Here is a 22,405-nt window from a genome sequence, read left to right on the forward strand (position 1 = left end):
CAAGGATAGGAAACAAGTGACTTTTCATGCCTTTATCTCCAGTAGGTATGACTCAAAGCAAATTTCTGGAGAGCTTTAGATCCTCAGAAAACTTGTAACTCTCTGAGGTCCATGTATTTGCAGTGTTCAGAGCTGCAAAGCAATATTCTCACCACTTGAAGGGCAAATGCTCTGCCTTTCTCTGGTTTTCAGCATGGTTACAATGTCAGAATTCAAACCCTGCAGGTCAGACAATAGGTATTTGGAATATTATTTTCCTAAATGCTTGTTTTGCTCTATTTAATATTGCACACGAGACACACTTACCCACTAATGAGAAAAATCTGTTTCTAATTTTGCATGCCCCAGAAAGTTTCACCATACCTCATAGAGCCTCAGATCTTTCTCTTGAACAAGTGTTTTAACAAAATCAGCTATGAACAGCACCCAGGCAGCCATCAGAGCAAATGGAAGAGAGTAGGTCACACTGGTTAAGAACCTGTAAAAGGCAAATGGAGGCTTTAGCTGAATACAAAATGTTCTGGGCATTAAGGCTTCATAGAGAATATATTTTTCAGAATAATGCTTTAGCACAGGAAAAGACATGTTTATACTTCAAAACGTGGAGTACAATTCACAATTACAAAAAAAAAATCAAAATAAGGCTATTTTGCCATTGCATTGGCCTTTCCATTCATGAAACTTTGACTGTTAAAAATATGTATTTCTTTTTTTCTTTTTTAAAAATCAGAGGGATTTCTAGATGCATTTTGGAAGTTTTGCTCAGCAGCACTGCTAGCAGGAACCACCATGGGCAGTGGTTCTCAGATGGGGTTAATCCCTTTCTGAGGCATCAAGAGCCAGCCATAATGCCCTATTCTGTTGAGATATATATATAATGGCCAAATGTTGTTACAATTAATATTTCTTAGTGCTAGAGTTTGGGTGGAAGTGCTTCCCCTCAGAGCCCTATTATCCTATAGGACAGGTATTGCAGCCCCAGGTCTTCACCATGGGCTTCCCAGTTCTTGGCTCCTCACTTAAGTTATAACTTTCCTCCTATCCCAGATGTGTGCAGAGAAAACACAACCATGTCCTTTCTCCTTTTGAAAAGTACATTTTTATAGCAGCAAATTCACTTCACTGTGTCTACTTTCTTCCTTGTTTCCTTATTGCTTTCTTCCCTAATTTCTAAACCTGGCTTAAAAATACATAATCAGGGTTATTCCTGGGAAAAATTTAATGTACAGGAGCAAAAAGAAAATAATACTACATTTGTTTTTATTTTTTTCTTACATGTAAAGCTGAAAGTTTCCCCCACACCAGCATTTCCAGGAAATGTTTCTATGCAATTGAAGCTATAATATGAAGAAGGAAAAGGCACTTCAGTAGCTCTACTAGATCCTTGGAGTGGGGTTTGGGTTTTTTTTGGCTATTAAAAATTCAGCATTTCCCAACACCACCTGTGTACTGATATATAAATTCCCTCCATTTGCCTACAGGATATGATAACAATTGATAAACTGGCATTTTCATCATGACTTCTCCATGTAAATCCAAAGCCATTAGGTATTTCAATAATTGAGCAAACTCATGTCCCTCTGAACCTGGGGTGGGCAGGGAAACCTGAAGGCAAGCAATGTTCTCAGCAGCCCAAAATCAGCAAAGGAGCAGAGAACCCTGTACTAAGTGCTTCCAGCAGGCAGTTATTCACTGTACAGAACTATCTCACAGCAATAATCCACATATTTGCTGCAAGAGGTTGACACTTGGTTGGAATGTTTGCTGCCTGGGTACTTGCAGGCACTCTGCAGGGTGGTGCATTGAGAAGACATGATGGGTCTCTTCAGGGACAGGGTCTGCTGTGGCTCCTAGATAATCTTTTACCTCATGCAGTAGGACCTGCAGGCTTTTCAGTAGAAAGAGCTCCCAGGTCTAGGCTGTACTTTTAGTCCAAGGGAGTTCCTCACGCCAGGGCAGAGTGACCATCCAACCTACCAACACTATTTTGCTGAACATCCTTCAGTGCTTTCTGCTGGACATTGAAATCCCTTCCCTGTGTGTTTCCCACTCTGTTTGGCCACCAGCTGCACTCAGGATAATAACTCTGAGGAAGTGCCACGTTGCCAGCTTTCCAACACAGACCAAAACTGCCTTGCCAGAGGGGCAGGACCTCAGCTGTGGATTTGCTTCTCTCTATGGCATTTGGCAGAGAAGCAGATTCTAGTAACTGCAGATCTGGCTCAAGATGAGGGGAAAGGAAGAGGATCCAAAACTTTCTGCTCTGCTTCACCATTTGGAACTTACTCTGGTCCACACACAGTTCACACTGCACTGCTCTGTAGAGCAGGCTGCTAACACTGGCAGCTCAGCACATCATGAGCTTTCTCTGTCCTCCAACATTTTTGCAGAGATGAATGGTACAATTTCATCTTCCCTCTTTCCTTCTTAAAGCATCTGAGAGGCACCTGTGCTGAGAACTATTCACTATACACTGAACATGAGCTAGAATCACTGGAATGAATAACAAATGCCACAGCTGGATAGCAGCCTCTAGAAACCAAGCTCTTAAACCAAGGAGCTCTTTTTTTTTTTTTGCTCAATAAATACATTTTCCTAAGTTCTGCAGCATTATCTGCATAAAAACACCTGCAGGGCAAGCCAGCACTTGGATCCAACCCAAGTCCTGCCAGTCCCAGTCTCAGCTCCTGCATGTGTAGTAAAACAAGGACACCAAATTTTACCTGCTGCAAAACCTAGAGTTACCATCACCAGGTACATACACTGAAAACAAGATTTAGAAAACTAAACAGAGACCATTCATACTAGATTTCAAAATTCCCTCTTTTGTTCAGACTGCTGAAAAAAAACACACCACAAAATGAAACCACTGCCATGCTACATGAAGCTGGTGAACTCCACTGCTCAGACAAGATGAGCTTGCACAAAAGCACGAAGACGAAAGCCACCCAAACTTACATGTCCTTACTGTAGCAGGGATAAGGCATGGCCTGGACTTGAACAGCTATTTCCTCTGGTTTCTTGCCAGTCTGTAGTTCAATAATGGCTCTTTCAATGCTGTCCTGGATATAAATAAAGGCTCGGCTGTAGATCTGGCTCTGGGAGGTGGAGTTGTGTGGGCCCACGGTCCAGATGCGCTCCCTTATTCTGTTGGTGGTTTGTGTGATCCTGCTGCTCATTCGGATGGTGTAGTTGAGCACAGGAGGGAGGGCCAAGTCCCCACCAGCTGAACGTCCACTAGGGCTTGAAGGCAGCTTGAAAATGATACCTTGGGAAAGAAAGGCAAAAGGCTTTCCCCTTCGGAGCCAACACCACGGGAGCAGAACGCACAGACAACGTGGGAACTCCTCATTTGTTAAGTCTTTTCTACATTACAATCTGTCAGGTGATTTCATTTCTTTGCTGCCCAAATCATGTTCAGATGGGTAGGCTGCTTATCAAGGGTCTGGAAGTAGAAACTACACATCACTGCAGCTACTCATGCTTTCAAATGTGACCAATGATTCTGGGTCTGAAATACACCCCCAGAGCCTTTAAATCTTTTCCCGCTGAGCCTTGAAAAACCAAAGGCTCTCAAAATGCTGGAGAGTGTTGAGAACTGTTCATGACCTATACACGTATTTCTGGGCCCACACAGATTCCTGCAAAGCTGAGACATCTAAGAATGTAAAAGCTTTGCAAGTTCCTGTTAGGAATGTGTGAAATCTTGTTTGGCAGGCAGGGCTTTTCCTTTAAAACATCTGTTTGAGTACAGGCAATACCACAGAAGTTATTCTCTCCAGAATATTTTCCCCAGTTATTCCATATATGAAGAATAGGATGGAATGCAGGACAAAGATGGAAGAAAACTGCTTTTCTGGGAACAGACAAGTATTTTCAGGGTCTGAAGTTCTAAGAAAAGAAAAGGTTTCTATTTACCCCTCATTTATGAGGTATAAAAATCAAACAGGTCACAGGACTTAGAGGTAAATCCTAATTGAGGAGATGCTGGGCATTCTTTAGAAAAGAAGACACATTTGTATCATTAAAATTCATGGAAGTTCCTGTTCTCTGTCTCCCCTGCCCCTCTCTGCACTCTGATCTGAAGCTGCAATCCACTCCCACAAACGTAAGAAGCGTGACTGAGAAGACCCAATATAATACTGCAGTGTTTGTCTGGAACATCTCAGGAGCTTTATGACCTTCTGATAAGTCGAACTGTTTCATCTTTAGATTTGATGACCTTGAAGGTCTTTTACAACCTAAATGATTCTATGATTCTGTGATACCTCTCTCAATTAAAGCACCTTTTCCCCAGGGAGCCTGAAAGAAGGCAGCTGTCACGACGATTTCCTACGGGCAGTGAAATTTTGTTCAAACTGAGAATTAACCCAGAGAGAACACCAGTTCACCAAAGGCTTTCTAAACAGACAGGAGAGGTGTGAGAGAAGCAGGTGGTATAAAAGGGAGGGTGTAAAACCCTACAACAAGGAGGCCTGAGTGTGCAGGTCCCACACACACCAGGCTGGGAGGCCATTGCTGCCTGGTGGGAGCTGTGACCACAACAGTTGCTGGTGGGAAGTCAGACTTCTTATGCTGGATTCCACCCCCCTGTACTAGGCTAACTTCAGTTTACAGGGGGACACATGACTGCCACCTACTTGCAAAAAGCTCGTTCTTCAGGAAGAGCTCTTTGGCCAGTGCTTCCATTTCCTCCAAGTTTCTGACTGCCCGGATGCGATTAAAGGAGATGCAGGAGGACACGTTGACAGCAAGGGTAGCTAAGGTATTGAGCTGGTCAACAATGTCAGTGTTGTTCTGCAATTCCAGCCGAATATCATCTGGAGAAAAACAAGCCACACAAACAAAACCAGTAGCATCATGACACACAGGAAGAAAAAAATAATCCATCACATCATTCTGCTCTTTACGCCAACAATGACACCAGGAAGGACAAAGAAGCTCCATCATGTTAAGTGTAAAATACATGTCTGCACTCAGCAGGGCAGTGAAGTCATGTTGTTGACCCAATTTTGATGTTAATAATTTGTAATATGTTCATGAGTTTGCCTCTGGGAGGATGCCAGCAATGGGATGTGACAGCCATCCCAACTCTGAACCTGCTGAGCTTTTGGACTCGCACCTGATGATGCTCCCCAGTGGCTCCACATCTTATGGGTTTTGATGTGATCAGCTCATCTGTTGAGCTGCTCTCTCTCTCTCTCAGGGGAGATTGTGCTTTATCCAAGAGCAGCAAACAAAAGTCGTGTCTGTTGTGCTGATGTCTCTGCTAAACCTGATCATGCAGTTTAATACAGAAGCTGCTGCTTCCTGGCTGGGTTAGAAGGTGACTGCATAATGCAGTGTAGCTGATGTGGAGCAGCTGCTGCAGGCACCAGGATTTTATGGGGAGTCAAAGACAGGAGATGCTACTCAGGAAATAGCACAGGGGGTCATCACAAACAGTATGGAAATATCCTTCTGACTGCAGTAGACTACAACTGCTGCTGGTTTGTGGTGGGCTTTGCTGGCACGACCCAGATTTATGTTGACATGTGTGGTCATTCGTTGAAAAAGGGGGTAGGGACAATAAGACCAGCAAGGAAGTGACTGTGGTGGTCATGCTGAGCACTAACAAGGGGTGTATCCACCACCGTTGTTAGCTGATGATTCCCACAGTGCAGATCAGTAACTCTGACCTTGAAGGACCATGCAAGACCACCAGAGAACAGTGAATTCCAGCATCTCTTGCATTGACTCCTTGGGCTTTGTCAACCTGAGTGCTTTTATCTGATCCCTTGCTTTTCTGCTTTGGAAAGCTTTGCAGTTGAACTTCGATGTGATGCAAGTGAGCTCCCCGAAACGCTTCCCAGCAGAGTCCCAGGTAGTGTATTTGAAGTGATAATTATGGCTAAACAGTGTCCTCCAGTGGCCGCACTCAGCTGCAGGGATTCCCGTCCTAGCATCCATCCCTTCAGCTCTCACGAGAAACACCTCTCGGTACAAGCCCTTTGCTTTCGAAGAGTCTTTTCCCAGAGACTGCAAGGTTTTTGAATCACACCCGAGGTTGCCCTGAACTAAAGCACCCGATGCTGGCCAGAGAAGAGCAGTACCAGAGGATGGCTACAGTTTGGTGACTCTGGAGCTCCCAGACCTGAAGCACAAGTAAGAGGGCAGCAGGTGGAAACCGACTCACCCAGTTCATTTATTTGACTCAACAGTTCAGCTGCATCCAAATCCACCATCAGCTTGATGAAAACCTGCACGAAGGGATTCTGCAGGGTGTTCTATGAAAAAGCAAAGAGGAAAAGCATCATTCTGACCAGACTTCTCTTGAGCTTCTTGCTGTATTTCTAAAATACAACAGACCAGCATTTGTACAACCCTCTCCCACTCCTTTCCTGACCTCCCACGTTTCACTGTGTGTCAGGATGGGGAAATGTTAGCAATGAGAACATCATACAGAGCCCTGTGAGTCCAGCCTAGTGTTTCTTGGAGACAAGAAGGGATGCCTATTGAGTCTCCACCAGGCACTAGAGTCCCATGGAAAAAACATGGATGATCTTTGTTATTCTAAAAGCACAGTAAATTTCACTTGTCTCTTTCACATCCTGTGGGTACAGCCAGATCACAATGGGTAGGCAACCAGAACTTAGCCCAGAGACCAGCAGACAGATTTTTCTAGTTTATTATTCCACCAGTGAGTCCAGTCAGCAGAGCATATTTCATTTCACTTTTGCATGTTCTACTCTGGATTTTCTCTCAGTGCCATGGAAGTGATTATGAATTCCAGCTACTGAAATGAACTTGTAATGGTTCAGGACTCCAGAGATCTCATTTTCATAGTTTCATAAGAAAAGGAGAAAAATTTTACTGCAGAGAACAGGAAGCAAGAATGTGAAACATTTCAGCCTACAGCTTTCTGTAACCAAGCAAGGCTAGGCTGCTTAGGAGGGGCAACATAAGTTTTATTTACATTGATCAAGGGACAAAGACATCTTCCAGTTCTTGTGTGTGTACCCAGAGCTCCATGCTTATTGTAGATATTGTTTCATTTTCTGAAAAAGTAACTTATTGCCTGATCTTGGCTGGCTGGATCACTCCATCAAGCAGAAAGTTAATTTACAAACTGAAGAGTGTTCCCTGCTCATCTTAGTCCTCCAGCAGACCTCAGAAGTATTTCTGCTCCAGGAATGGGCAGGCACAGAAACTGTGAAGACCAGGACAAAAGCCTACAAGGGTTTCCCTGGCTGACCTAAGATGTCCCTGTGGTCCCTGGAACCCCAGTTTACTTCAGTGAAGAAATCCATCCTCCCAATTCCCTCCCATGAGGGAACAGGGGAGGCAGGATCTCATACCTTGATCATTGGAACTGTCTCATTTAACTTAGTCAGTGAATTCATGATGACAGGAGACTTGTCCAACCACTCCTGGGACTTCAGGGCTAGATCAGCCATCTGCTCCAGGGTTGCATTAGACTATAAAAAAAAAAAAAACAACCCACAACATGTAAGAATTAATTTATTCATTATCTTAAAGCTTGCAAAAAACAAACACCTTACTTAAACAGGTGAGACCAAATTGGGTTTTCTTTGCATTTTCCATCACACCCTATCACTGCTTGGAAAAATGTTCCTTAACACACTGAATTTGGATGCAAGGACTGAAAACCATGGCCTTGCATGTGACATGTGGGGAACATTCTGCATCTCAGCTTTCCTTCTTCCACTGGCCTGCCTGCAAACAAGTACTGGTTGGGACATATGTCCCAGGAGACCTCTCTCATACTGGCTGAAAATATGGAGGTGAAACTTCATAAGCTGTTAAAAAATGTGTTATCAATATTAGACCAACAGTAAATTTTTGGAGGTAAGATTCATTTGAAGACAGAAGATGAGTCACATGACCAGTAATGCAAGCAGGAAAATAAGGTTACTAATATTCCAAACAGTCAGAAAATAGACTTCTCAAAGAAACAAGCCTGTGCTAGATAAATGACAAGCCTTTTGAGAAGGCATATCCTGATGTGCTGGAAACAGATCCATACCTTTCCCATGATTGCTCGAGTTTCTATGGTGTCTGGTGTATAAAGGATCTTCCCAAGCACCATTGGTTTCAAAAAAGACCAAATTAAAGCTCCAGTTGGGGTCTTGACCAGGTCCAGGTAAAAGGATAAGCAAAATGGTGCTGAAAGGGAAGAGAAACAAATTGCACAGAGCACGAATAGACCAGACATAAGATACCAGGGTATTTTTTTCCCATTGCCCATTTTGTTCCTGTGTCCAGTGAATTACTTCAGGGGCCTCTTCAGTGACTGATAAAATGTGTCTTGGAAAATGCAGACCACCCCCAAGATCTCCTGTTGCTGCACTCAAGACAACAGGAGTCTCAGTGTTCAAGCCAAGATTCTCTGCTTGAAGGTTAAACAGAGTTTCATGAGCTCAGAGGAGCTAATAATGTCAGCACAGTTGGAAAAACTGCACATCAAGAAAAAGCAGTGACCTGTCAAGCCCTAAGACCAGATCATCAACAAATGGGCAACAGTGCAGTACCAAGCACTGCTCTGCTACATGGGCTGTTTGCCTTCTAACATTGATGGAAATAAACCACCAATAATTAGGGCAGTGGAGATCTGCACTTAGTGTAAATCATGAGCACTTACAGCCCTCCAGAGACATATGAGGGAACAGCTCAGCACTGGATCTCTCTGGAAACAGTGGAGTTTGGCTCTGAAATGGTTTTGGCTTAAGGAAAAGCCAGACTTACTGGAATCATGAGGAATCCCATATTTCCTCATCATCTTTTGGACATAGACATCCTCCACAGAAGAACTGTTGCTTACAGGGTCTCCAAAACCTGGGAGCAAGGACTCAAAAAACAGAGGTGTGATCTCCTGGTTGCAGAGGACTTTTGACATGGATTTAAATGTACCATGTGTTATCTTAAAGTTGCTTGGCTTAGACAATGCCTGCAGAAAGGAAAGAATGCAAATAAATACACTGAAAGCATCCCTTTCTGAGATGAAAAAGAAATAACAGAACTAGGACTCAACATTTTTACACTGCTTGTTTATGAGAAGTTTATCTCTACCAAAAAAAAAAAAAAGGGACTTTCCATAGAAGACCTGTTTTTATGGTTAAACTCTGCTGTGACAGAGGTGGGAAATTGATTTGCAGATAGGAGATCCAATGTGGGAATTGCCACATGTAGGAAATGCCTGGTGACACAGACACACCCTGGTTTACACAACAGAATTGATTACACAGATGTGCACATCCCCTGCCCCCATGACTGGATGTGGTTCTGCAATGAGCAGGCAAAGCCATTACCAGAAATTATTCCTGCCATTGACTGTGGGTCAGACTGGGAATGGATCCAGTGCTGGATGAAGTTAGTGCAACCTGAAGTTATTTCACCTGTCAGAACAGGACTTGGTTTGCACTCAGTCTTGAGGCTTTGAGCATGTTCTAACATACCAAAGCTAGAGTAAATTTTTGCTGTTGACTTATGAGGTTTTGGATAGCCTTAGTGGGCAACTCTCCAGTTGCTGTCATAAAGTGTCCCCTACCAGTACACTGGTATCTTTTGTTGGAAGTCTACCCTCCTTCAGGCCAGTGGTTTATCCACTTCATTTCTTTTCCTTGTATCCTTCCCTCCCAACAGATGTTTCTGGTGTCCCCCCTTGTCACAAGCACATGATGTTCCCCCATTTCTCCAAATCAAGGCTCTCCCAGGAAGGCAACATCATGTTTGATGTATAGAGATTCTTCTTAGGACACTGCTGCTTTAGCAAAGAATCATGAATCTGTAACTGAATGCAACTTTGGCTTCTAGGGTTAAGAAACTCCAGTGGAAACTGGAGTTTCCCACCACCCAGTGGTGCTTTGCTTCCAAAACACCTGCAGACCACACTTACCTTGGTCAGTGGCACATTTCTGGACTGCCGGAGCTTCTTCAGTGAATGAATAGCTTGTAGCAAAGGATCAACCCCAGATTCAACCTGGTGTCTGAAATACTTCATTTTTGTCAGGAGGCCTAACATCTTGTCCACGGGTTTCTGAAGTTCCTTAGGAAAAAACATCTACAAGAGGCAGGAAGGAAATCAATTGCCATCAGCAGGAGCCTGTGCACACCCAGATTGTGTTCGTTCAGTGACAAAGATTGGGGGATTTTCAAAACAGTTAGGAGGCTTAGGAAGCAGATGTCCCATGGGAAATGAATGGGATTTGTATCCCTAAATTCTCAAGGGCTTTTTTTGAACCATCCCTCTCAATATGTTCTGTACAGGACATGTTTCCAAGTAGCTACAGTTGAGAAATGTGCATCAGACACTGACTAGGATGTCATTTGAGTCTCTAAGAGGTGGCATTTTGCACAACATGGATGTCAAACACTATGAGTGACTTTTGATCTTAACCAAATTCATTGGCATTCTCATTTAATAACTTTTTGTCCCCCCTCAGGATCACTTCTGTAACATATTTGAGTATGTATTCAATATTCACTTCCCTGTGAATGGTATTTTAGTTGTGTGGAGAGGTATATGAATAATTTAGTAACTTGGCACTACCAACTAGATTGAAAGAATATATTTTACAAGACTTTTTCCAGGGCTTTCCTTGACAAGGAATAAAAAAAAAAATTGAGCCCAGTGCCTTATTTTTTGGGAAGCCTGAAACTCAGCTTGGAAAGTTCAAGAATTGTGACAGCATCTAACCAATACTAGCAAACAGGGAGGCATTTAGAGTAGGTCCAGTGCCTTTAAATGAAGCTTGCTGGTTTACACCAGCTGGGATCCTCATTTGCACCCACACTGTCACAGCATGAATGTGCAATAAAAATTACTGCACCAGCAAAGCCTGATCTTTGCCTTGTGCAAACCAGTGTAGCTTCTGGCCACTGCAAGGGTGTTTTATGACCTTTCAGCCCCTACACGCAAGCAAAGACTACAGAAAACACTCTCCAAAGCCAGCACTAACCTTGTATAAGAAGTGGTAGATGTCTAGGTGTTGTAACAGAGTGACCCCCAGGACGTACACCTCCCGAGCCCTCTCTGAGTGAGGGAGGTGGCAGAACTCCTCTGCTACTGTTTGCAGCTGCAGGTCAGCAGGAGGGTCACTGCAGGACTCCAGCTGAAGGAGCTGAGAGATGAGCTGTGTTTGCACCAAGGAAGAAAGGATTTGTTAGGGGATAGACTGCCCACTCTAGCATGTGTGGATTAATCTTGCCTCACTGTTGTTCCTTCCACAAGGCCATATTTCAAACCCTGAGAAGCAGAAAATGCCTGCCCATTACTCCCTCTCCAAGGGACAAATCCAAAGGACTAAGTGTTTTACTGCCCAGCTTGCACAGCAGGAAAAGCTTTTGTGGCTTCCATTTCTCATTGACTGATGCACCTGAAGTTTGGAGGAGATCATGCTCTTCAGGGCTCAGTCCAGACAAGGTGGTTGGGAAGGGGAAAAGCATCTGGAGCTCTGCTGATGCAGGAGGCTGAGGAAAGCAGGCCCATCCCTCATTATGGGGGCTATTTCTGCACCATGAGTGCTCTCACAAACTGTGGCTAGAAGTCTGCTTTTCCACCTGGACTGCAACAACTGCTCAGTGCTGAAAGCCCCACCAAGGACCCCACTCAGTCCTGATGAGCCTCTTGCAGTGAACAGGCCCTTGCTATGGATCAGAGCAACCACTCACCAGGCAGTGCATGGCACCAGCCACTGGTGACAGCCACAGAGACCATATGGCTTTTGCTCTCCAGTGGCTGAACTGACATCAGTGCCTGCTCTTACTGCATTTCTGAGGGCTGTTCTGATCCACAACACACTCTGCTGTCTGCCTCTCTCTGTGCTGTCACACGTGCAGTGATCTGCTTGGCTGCATTCACTCACAAATTCTTGTCTCAATGGCAAAAAGCAACAAAATCTCCCACCAGGATGACAGCAAACTTACCTGGCTGCTGTTTTCTGGGAGAGGTGCTTCCAGAAGAGCCTCAATACTGGCTGTGGACATTACTGTTGTGTTTTTGAGATCCTCTCTTAGCTGGTCCACGTTTTTAAACACATCTCTTAGCTTTTCTGTAAAGAACAATCCTTGTCACAGCTTTCTCCAGACATACAGCAACCTCAGGCACACAGAGAGGACTTGAGGTAAAGTATGAAAGTGTGGCACATCACTAAGGATAACAAAACAACTTGCAAAAATACAACTGTATGTCCTAGGTTCTACACTCTGATTTGTGGGCTGAAGTTGACAGGTTTAGGGACAGCAAAAATTGCTCAAATACAAAGACCTGGGACTTTCATCACATAGGGATTTTTGGGCAGTACAGAAAACAAAAGGGTGGTGTAGAACAGGCTCTAGAATTACCCTAGATAAAGGATGCCAAGGACATGATGTATAGTTATTTCATTAATCCCACTTCTTGGCAGGTAAACAAGTCAGGATTTCCAGCAGAAATTATGATACCAGTCATGTCTATGGACATTATGAAGCAAATACAGAAAGCTACCTTGCTTGCTAGATTCTGTTGAATTCTCAGTGATGTTCAACATGGAATTCAAAGTAGCCATATATTGAGGGATCTCTTGAAAGACAGCCATTTCTGGTACTTGTTCCTGAAACCTGAATTGGAAAAACAAAACCCCCAGCATGATTTGGAATATGAAAAAAAAAAAAAGGCAGGGAGCATTTCATCATTTCATAAAGAGAACACTGAAGCAGCCTCACTCAGAGGGAGAGCCTCACCACTTCACTTGTGCCCAGATGTTTGTGGCATTCCCAATCAGTATATTTTGAAGCTCTTGGGAGATTCTTCTGTGATTCAGTACATTGGTCACGACTTGATTGCTCAGTTCAATAGCATGGAGGAGCTGCTCCTGAGATGGACCTTGTTCACACAGTTCTCCAAAGCTAATGTTTGGGAGATGGCAAACATGCTGCATGGACTTGAAGGTCTCATAGTCACAAAGAAGTGTTGTCAGATCCTGGAAGCGTGAGATCTTCCAAGGGAATTTTGAAAAGCAAGACAAATGCACAGAGACCAGTTAGATGACAGGATTATAAAAGGCAAGTTTTAAAGAGTCAAGCTGTCCCTTTCCATTTTTCTTTAGGATTAAGATTTTAATATATTTCAGCTGGCTCAAAACAGCTCATAACAACCATTCCTACCTGAGTTTGTTACAGACCTGCTATACCACCCTACACAGGATCCAATAAACCTTGCTAGGTTTAACATATTTCCCCTGCCAAACACACATGCACAGCAATCCTCCATTTTGAATTTACCTGTTGACCAGTTCACGTTCCCAGAGACCAAATAAATCTACCTTGTGCAACAGGTTTAGCCCTTCAGATACCACCAGATCATCTCTACTGCATCGTAGGGAACAGAGTTGGCTACAAGTCAGGACTTCAGCACCTGCCAACCAGTGTCAAATTATAGCCCTCTCTGCTCTTACAGGCTTCCCTCTTGTCCAGCATCACTATTTACATTACCAGGCTCTTACAGCAAGAACTTTTTCCTGTTCTGTGCCTACAAGTACTTGTCACACTGAGGTTCACCACATTATTGTTGCAGATATATTAAGCAGCACCAGCATTGCATACTGTTACCTTCTTTTAAAAAAAGACTTCTAAATTCTATTTCTCACACAGAGAAGTAGAAAGAAGTGCATGCCTGCCATGGGTGCAATCATGTACATATGGTGTAAGCAGCATTTTATCCAAATGAGGCATTGCCAAACCCAAAGCTAGTGAGGGAAACCCATGGATTAATATTGCTGAGGTGCTTAATTTCAGAAACCAATGTGGTTTGTGAGACATCTAGGGTTAAGGGAACATGTGGGGACTTGGACTCCAGCCATGCTGGTGTAGCTCCTTAGACATAGGGGTAACTAACTTAGTGGTGCTTATAACTGCCAATTAGGTATGGACAACCCCACTGATGTTCAGCAGGGCAGAGGTATCCAACTGCTATTTGTGCCTTTGAAAACTCCTCCCTACACACAGCTGAGGCAGCCAGGAATGGGGACTACCAGCCTGAGCTCTGCAAGGTGCTTTGCTAGGTCTCAATGTACTGAGCTTCAGAACTACTGGTGCACTGATTTATGTGCTGCCACTGGCAACTTATGCAGTGCTCAGCCTTTTGGGATGGTTGGTGGAAAACAGAAGCCATTCTATCCAACAGACTGAGACAGGAACACCCCTGCCTTCTCAGAAAAACAGGTCTAGGGACTCATATAACAAGTTCCTCAGGCCAGTTTAATGATGACCTATAAATATAGGCAGCAGGCAGAAAACAGTGTTTCAGTCCCAGTTTTTACCAGCTGTTCTCACAAGAAGCTTCTTTTCTGTACCCTGTTTTTCAAAACCTGTGTTGCACATTCATGTAGCACTGTGGGATGTCCTTCAAGTCAGCATGTTAAGCAGACTCACCTTTAGCTTCAGGAGCTCTGGTATGGATGAATGTTTCTCAGAGGTAATGTTTTGCATAAAAGGGTTCTTTGTCGGATGAGTTTGCTTCAAAAGCAGCAGGATCTTTTCTGCACAAGGAAGAAAACAAAAGTTACATGAGACAAAAAAGAAAAATCACCAGAATGGCAGAAACTTCACAGATGGAAATACTGGCACTTTTATTCTGAGGCCTGCTGAGCATTGCTGGTTTCCACCAACTTCACACGGCTCAGGACCTCCAAAATCACAGACCAAGACTTGGGGTGTAACCTGGATGTATTGGGCTCATGTGGTGAGGTTTTGGTAGCAGGGGGGCTACAGGGGTGGCTTCTGTGAGAAGTTTCCCCTGTGTCTGACAGAGCTACTGCCAGCCAGCTCCAAGATGAAGCCACTGCTGGCCAAGGCCCAGACAATCAGCCATGATGGCAGGACTTCCGTGATAACACATTTAAGGAGGAGGAAATGCTGCTGTGCAACAGCAACTGCAGTGAGAGAGTGAGAATGTGTGAGATAAACAACCCTGCAGACACCAAGGTTAGTGAAGAAGGAGGAGGAGGTGCTCCAGGCACCTTCAGCCTGTGGTGAAGACCATGGTGAGGCAGGCTGTCCCCCTGCAGCCACACAGGGGAGCAGATATGGACCTGCAGCCCATGGAGGACCCCATGCCAGAACAGGTGGGTGCCTGTGGAGGCTGTGGCCTCAAGAGAAGCCTGCAATGGAACAGCCTTCTGGTAGGAGCTGTGGACCCGTGGAGAGAGGAGCCCATGCTGGAGCTGGTTTGCTGGCAGGTCTTGTGATCCCATGAGGGCCCCATGCTGGAGCAGTCTGTTCCTGAAGGGAACCACAATGGAGCAGTTTGTGAAGAACTGCAGTCCTCCATAGGGAGGACTGATGTTGGAGAAGCCCATGAAGGACTGTCTCATGGGAGGGGATCTGATCATGGAGCAGGGGAAGAGTGTGAGGAATCCTCTCTCTGAGGAGGAAGGTGCAGCAGACACAATGTGTGAACTGACCACAACCCCCATTCCCCATCCCCCTGCACTAGAAGGGATGAGAAGTAAAGTTAAGCCCAGGAAGAAGGGAGAGGTGAGGGAAAGGTGGTTTTAATGTATGCTTTTATTTATCATTACCCTACTGTGATTTGATTGGTAACAAGTTAATTTTCCCCAAGTCAAGGCTATTTTTCCCATGATGGCAATTGGTTCATTTCCTGTCCTTACCTTGACCCACAAGCCCTTTATTATATTTTCTCTACCCCCCTTCATCTGAAGACTGGAGTAACAGAGTGGCTTTGGTGGGCACCCAGTGTCCAGCCATGGTCAAGCCACCACACTGGATTTTAATGAATCTAGTCCAAGCAGGTGCTTTGCTCCTAAAGAAATCCACCCAGAGTGCCCTTCAGAGCACATGAAAGATCTCTGTTCTGTGAGCAGCTAAACCTCTCAGGTTTTAAAAGAAGCTTCTATGATGAATATCTGTGAAACAACATGTTAACTCAAAAATGACTGCTGTCATCATACAGGCACATAAAGCTGAGAAGGCAATATAGATCTCTATCTGTGAGATTTCTTTATCTAGTCAAGTGTCAACAACCTGCCATCACATCCAGAAGGGTACACGTGCCTTTTGGATAGAGCTGGATGGAAAACTTATACCCACAATGTGATATAACTCAAACAAAAAGGAGTCTGGCTTCCCAAGATCTCTCAGCTCCAGTTAATTGCCAGCAGATGAAAACACACAGCACCATTCCTTCCCACCATGACAGAAAGCACTTTGGAAAGACAGGCACAACATATTCCAGATGAGTTCCCACAATATTAATGAAACCCTGATTACCTGTCAGTGTGCTGTCTTCAGCTTCAGTGGCATTTATTAAACACATCAGGTAAGGGTTATAGCTGTTATTCACTGTCACCTGTAAGATGGTGTTTTCAAATTCTAAAAACAGAAATCTGAAAATAAGATAGGATTTTAAATCAGCTCCTCCTTCAGAAACAAGGTACATTAGCAAGCAACCTGACAACTGTGTAGGTGGTTATTGCACCTACACCTTGGCAGTGTAAATAAGAATTCTAGATGAAGCCCTTTGTCTCCCATTTCATCTCCTAAGTGGGGAGCCTCCCATTTTATTTCATCAGTTCTTTTTGCTGTTATCTCCCAATGCTGTCATTCACTCCCAAATGACATGTATAAGAAAATGCACTTGAAAGGTTCATTGCAAATGCAAGATATAGGTGGAAAGGCATGCCTAGGGAAGACTGAGAGTCAGAAATTGAGAGTCATACCACAAAGAAGGGGTTTGAGAAGAGTGGAGAGCCTCCTACTGGATTCTGTTTCCACTGTGAACTGATACATGCTAATACAAAACATTTTCTGAAGTCTCACTTCTAGCTCTATGTTCAGTTCAAGGAGAAATTTCCTCTTCTTCAGTGAAACCCACATTACACCTACTGTCCTAAATTATGGTGATTGCAGGCTGAAGTTGCTCCACTAGAAGAAAATGACAGAGCCCTCATGCAGGAAGGAGAAGAAGGGTCACTAACCATAAATGTAATTAAAATAGCCAAAGAGCAGACTCACCGTGTGATCAAAAGGGTTGGTGACAGAGTCTGGTCACTCTGAGTCCAAGGAAGGGTCTTGTTGTACAGGGTTTCTGCAGTGACCATGAAGTGATGAGCAACAATATCAAGCACCCTGTCAAAACCAGTTTTGTTGGAGAGGAAAGCCAAACTGGAACTTATATTGAACTCATCGAGGAGATCAGGTAAGTTCAGCCTCCTGAGAATGTAGTGACTGGCTTCTATGATTTCTAGGGCTGACACACTGTCAGCAGAGCTGTTTGCCACTGCTTCCAACAACTTTGCAAAGGCAGCCACTTCAGTCAGGTTCCTTTGGGTGCTTAGCAAACTGTCAACCACATCCCAGCTGCTGGAGTAAAAAAATTGTGTGGTGAGGTTGAAGACACCTTGGACTCTCTGCAGCAGGTCATTCAGGTGGAGCTCATCCTGTGCCACACTGAAAAGCATGGACAGGTTATTCCAGCCTGCTAAGCTGTCAGAGAAATTCAGGGAGTTCAGTGCTGTTTCATTCAGCACAAAAGGAATGAGCATCTTCAAAAGCTGAGGTGGAAGCACAGCAGCCACATCTGGCACTGGGATGGGGCAGGAAGCATTGCTCTGCAGCAGCCCCTCTGTGAGGACACTCAGAGCTCCTGCCTTCTCCGCTATCCAAGAGTTCTCCAGCTCAGACACAAGGCTTAATTTGGAAAGGAAACCCAGAGAAAACTGCAGAGACTGGATGATGCACGACACCTCCTTGGAAAAGCTGACACTGCTGTCCTTGTAGACAGCAGCAAACTCTGGAGACAGCTTCAGGTTTGTTATGGCAAGCTGCAACATGTTGGAGAAGGTGTCATTGTGCATTGTCCCACCCTGCATGCCCATGGAATCAAAGAGGGCTTTGCAGGGGCTTCTGCTGACAGACTCACTTAGAGGGTCATGTTCAAACAGCATCTCAAGTGTTATGTGGAGCACATCCTGAGCAGAGCAGTTCTGCAGTGTCCTGGAACTGTTGCTGTCAAGGAGGGGACTCAAGGCTAATTGCAAGACCTCCCAAATTTTTGCCTCTAGTGAAGTATTGCCCTGTGAGGAAGACTCATTGAACTCCTTCTGCAGCAACAAACGTGAGAAATTATAGACAATGTCCATTTTTTCTTCAAACATTTTGTTTAAGTTGGTGTCATGAAGGACTTGCATTCCTGCTCTCCACACTTCAATCAGTCTCTGGGTAGAATTACTGTAAGAATCAAATAATTGGTTGATAGTTTCAAGCTCAGTGATACTGTAACTTTTCTGCAAACCTTTTAAAATTGAGATACTCCTTTGCATGGCTTGCAAGTATAAGGAGATATTGGTTCCTCTGGAGTCTTCTTGAGCATATAGCTCTAATATGGAGGATGCAAAGTCTACCAGCTGTTTCAGCTCCTTGCTGAAAGGAAGAGAGTCATTTTTCATGGTGCTGAACTGATTTTTCAGTATCTCTAGAAGTGACTGGAAAGTGAGTCTGTCTGTACTATTCCAGTTCATGGACTGGAGTACTTCAGCAATCTGCCAGAAAGCACTGAGTTCATTTCCCTGCCTTCCATGAGGAGAACTCTGGAGTTCCTGCATGAGTTTAGACAAAGAAGAGACCAGCAGATAATGATCACTGGTATTCACCTTGGTCGTGGCAGGAAGAAGCTGCCCAATGGACAAGAGCTGTTCTGCAAGATGTTCAGGAGTTACAGGACTCAACAAGAAGGCAGAAAATAATGATGACACTTTTTCATTTGTGCTGAGTTCATTTTCTATGTCTTCAGGTGAGACTGCACGAAGTGCAAGAATTTTTATAATCTCCCATGCTTTCTCCATATCAAAATGAGTCCTGTTTAAAATTACCTGATTCCAAATCATTGCATCCAGAGGTAGAACACCTTGATTTTCTTCTCCATAGGCATTAGGGTAGAACAATTGTTCACCACCAATCTCATCCAGTGGGAGTATTTCTTGAAACATTCTTTCAAATTCCAGCATGCTGTTTGTGGTAGAAGTTGAGTTGAAGAAGTCTTTTAAGGACCTATACAAATAATTCAGGTGTGAGGATCTTATTCCTTCACTAGAATTATGAAAGATCTGATGCACTAATGTTTTTCCAGGAGCTGGCCCAAAGTCCAGGAGAATTAGAGCTTTCTTCATCATTTCCAGGAGTTTCACATATTGATCCACTTCTGTTAAGTTCCATGTGGTGGTCAACACCTTGCCAGTGACATTCCACAGCTGCAAGAAATGTCCCCACTCAGGCTGGCTGGAAGCATTTCTGCCCCCCTGTAGCAATTCATAGATACTGCTGTTCCTCATGGAAACAGCTGGTAATGGGTGGGAAAACACAGGCAGCCTAGGCCAGTCTGTTGAGCTATCAGAGAAATTCAGTGAGTTCAGTGTTGTTTCATTCAGCACAAAAGGAATGAGCATCTTCAAAAGCTGAGGTGGAAGCACAGCAGCCACGTCTTGCACTGGGATGGGGCAGGAAGCATTGCTCTGCAGCAGCCCCTCTGTGAGGACACTCAGAGCTCCTGCCTTCTCCGCTATCCAAGAGTTCTCCACCTCAGACACAAGGCTTAATTTGGAAAGGAAACCCAGAGAAAACTGCAGAGACTGGATGATGCACGACACCTCCTTGGAAAAGCTGACACTGCTGTCCTTGTAGACAGCAGCAAACTCTGGAGACAGCTTCAGGTTTGTTATGGCAAGCTGCAACATGTTGGAGAAGGTGTCATTGTGCATTGTCCCACCCTCCATGCCCATGGAATCAAAGAGGGCTTTGCAGGGGCTTCTGCTGACAGATTCACTTAGAGGGTCATTTTCAAACAGCATCTCAAGTGTTATGTGGAGCACATCCTGAGCAGAGCAGTTCTGCAGTGTCCTGGAACTGTTGCTGTCAAGGAGGGGACTCAAGGCTAATTGCAAGACCTCCCAAATTTTTGCCTGTAGTGAAGAATTGTCCTGTAAGGAAGCCTGGCTGAACTCCTGCAGCAGCAGCAGTGTTAGGTTATAGACAGGGTTAATTATTTCTTCAATGGAAGCTTCACTGGCACTTGTATAATGAAGGATTTTCATTCCTGCTCTCAGAAGTTCAGACAAGCTCTCAAAGGTTTTATTGTCAAAATTAAATAAAAGATCTATGGATTTTAATTTCCTGACATTATAATTCAGCTGTAAGTCTTTTAATATGTCCAAGGTCTTTTGTACAGCTTGAATCACTAGTGAGATGTTGGCTGCTTCAGAGTTTTCCCCAAACTCTTTGAACACAGCTGTTATAAATTCTGACAGTCGATCCAATTCTTCGCTGAAGAAACTATCTGAATTATTATTTAGCTTTTTTAAATGGCTGTTTAACACCTCTAAAAGCTGCCCATAGGCTATGATGCCTGTGTTGTTCCACTTCATTGACCTCAGTTGTTCCCCAAGGCGCCAATAGGCATTCAGCTCATCCCACCAGGCTTCACCCATGGAGCTTTCTACGTTCCGCATCAGTTCAAACACTGGCATCAGCAGGTACTGGTAACCTATGCTGGTGTCTGTCATGATATAAAACATCTTCTGGAGAGCTAGGAGCTGCTCTGGAAAGCTTCTGTAGGACACAGGCTTAAGCAGATAATCAGAAAACAAAGACTGTATTTCTTGCAATCCATTGAAATGGTCTCTTAAGTCTTCCAGAAACGCTGGCACGCTAGTGGAGAGCAACATTTTGAGAGCATCCTTAGTTTGTGCTGTACTAAAATTAGAATTGCTTAACAGAACTAGATTCCAAACCATTGTAGCTAATTTTAGAGGACTCTCCATTTCTTTCCACTGGGTCATTATAGTTAAAAGGGAAGTCTCATTAAAGTCACTCTGTAATTGCAGTGATGTGAAGTTATAGATTTCATCAATTATTTCCTTATTATATGGTTCCTTTAATTCATAATCATGGTGTGGATTCATTCCCAGCTCAAGAATTGCATACAATTTCTGTAATGTTTCCTTCTTCAAATTTCTGAATAGATTTAAGCTTTTTAATTCACTTCTATTCACTTTTTTCTCAAAGCCTTTTAAATGATGTAGAGACTTTTGTATGGCTTCTAAATCATCTGAATGGATGGACCTCTTGGAGACTTTTCCACCAATCTCTGGTGACTTTATTTTTCTGGAGGGGGGGGAAAAAAAAAAGAAAAAAGCATTTTAGTGAATATGAAATCAATGCAAGTGGAAGTGATTTAGAGCAAAGATCATAGATTTGAACTACACTGTTAGTAATATCCCTTTAGCTAATGTCTTACCTCAGAACTTCCTCCAATTCAGATACTAAAGTTGGATTGTCTTTCCAGTGAAAGTGATTACAAATATAGCTGGTCACCAAACTTTTTTCTTTATCTACAACAAACATGTAAATATCATATTAGCAAAGATCACATTAGTCTGGAAACTGAGAGGAACTGGATGGCCAAGCTGTCAAGGATAACACACACCCATGAAACTGGCTCCTACAACAAATCACAACGTCCTGCTTAGAAATTTGACTTGCTCTTCTGGGATGTAACTCTTCCTGGCCTTCCAAAAGGAAGTCAGGGTGCTGGCTGTCATTGTAGAAAGTATTGTCCATCTGAGAAGCAGCTCCATGCCCCTGTGATCTGAGTGCCAATGGAGCTCTCCTCCTGCACATTGGCATAAGTCACATCTCCATGTTTTCTCTACTTGCTTCCCATTGATCTGCTGTCTTCTTAACCAACCTAACTTCTCCAGTCTTCATCAAGCAAGGAGAAAATGGATGGCATTGACCATGTAGCATTTATATGCTGTCCCCTTCCCTAGCCCATTCATGGAACCTCAGTTAGAGGTGGATATCACAGGCTTTGCCTCTGTTATGAGCTGACAGGAGTTTCAAGGAATGGGTAATCCTGATGTACACAGCTTGTTGTGCAGCTCAGCCCCTACCCTGATAGACCAAGGTGACTTTGACAGAGCCCATAACTAGAAGCAGCTTTTGATCCCCACTCCCAGAAAAAAATCAAGGTAAAATATGACTGCTGCCCATCTCCACTGGGTCTGCAAACTCATGTTAATTCATTATCTACTGACAAACCCAAGCTTTTTATTTTACTTTTCCATTTGAAATGAGGTATTTTATTCACATCTGTAAAAAGCTGAAAGAAGAATTCATTATGCTGAGCCCTGAACAGTGTGCAATCTGTGTGGTTACTTATTAGGCTGCAGTTTGCTGCTCCTCAGCACCACAGGTTTTCTGCAGAGATATGACTGCATGGAGGAGTCTTACCTTGCTCCAAGCAGTTCAGGGAATCTGGAGGATCTGTAACCCCATTCTGAACAGGTTTGAATCTATCATCAGTCACACGCAGTCCAGAGACATTCTGAGCTTCCAGCACAACACTAAAGGTTGG

General features: G+C 43.9%; 1 protein-coding gene across 1 annotated transcript in view; it reads right to left on the reverse strand.

The window, feature by feature from the left end:
• The window catches only part of ABCA12 (ATP binding cassette subfamily A member 12), a 113,862-nt gene that overhangs the window by 36,484 nt on the left and 54,973 nt on the right, over positions 1-22,405 (reverse strand). The window contains 17 exon segments of the mRNA XM_051624176.1: positions 364-478; positions 2,959-3,268; positions 4,641-4,820; positions 6,176-6,266; positions 7,338-7,457; positions 8,027-8,166; positions 8,746-8,947; positions 9,896-10,060; positions 10,959-11,132; positions 11,926-12,050; positions 12,485-12,597; positions 12,721-12,974; positions 14,410-14,516; positions 16,267-16,382; positions 17,011-21,153; positions 21,287-21,380; positions 22,282-22,394. Of these exon segments, the coding sequence (XP_051480136.1) occupies positions 364-478; positions 2,959-3,268; positions 4,641-4,820; positions 6,176-6,266; positions 7,338-7,457; positions 8,027-8,166; positions 8,746-8,947; positions 9,896-10,060; positions 10,959-11,132; positions 11,926-12,050; positions 12,485-12,597; positions 12,721-12,974; positions 14,410-14,516; positions 16,267-16,382; positions 17,011-21,153; positions 21,287-21,380; positions 22,282-22,394 (6,562 nt within the window).

Source organism: Apus apus, chromosome 6, assembly GCF_020740795.1.
Source record: "Apus apus isolate bApuApu2 chromosome 6, bApuApu2.pri.cur, whole genome shotgun sequence".
NCBI classification, from domain to species: Eukaryota; Metazoa; Chordata; class Aves; order Apodiformes; family Apodidae; genus Apus; species Apus apus.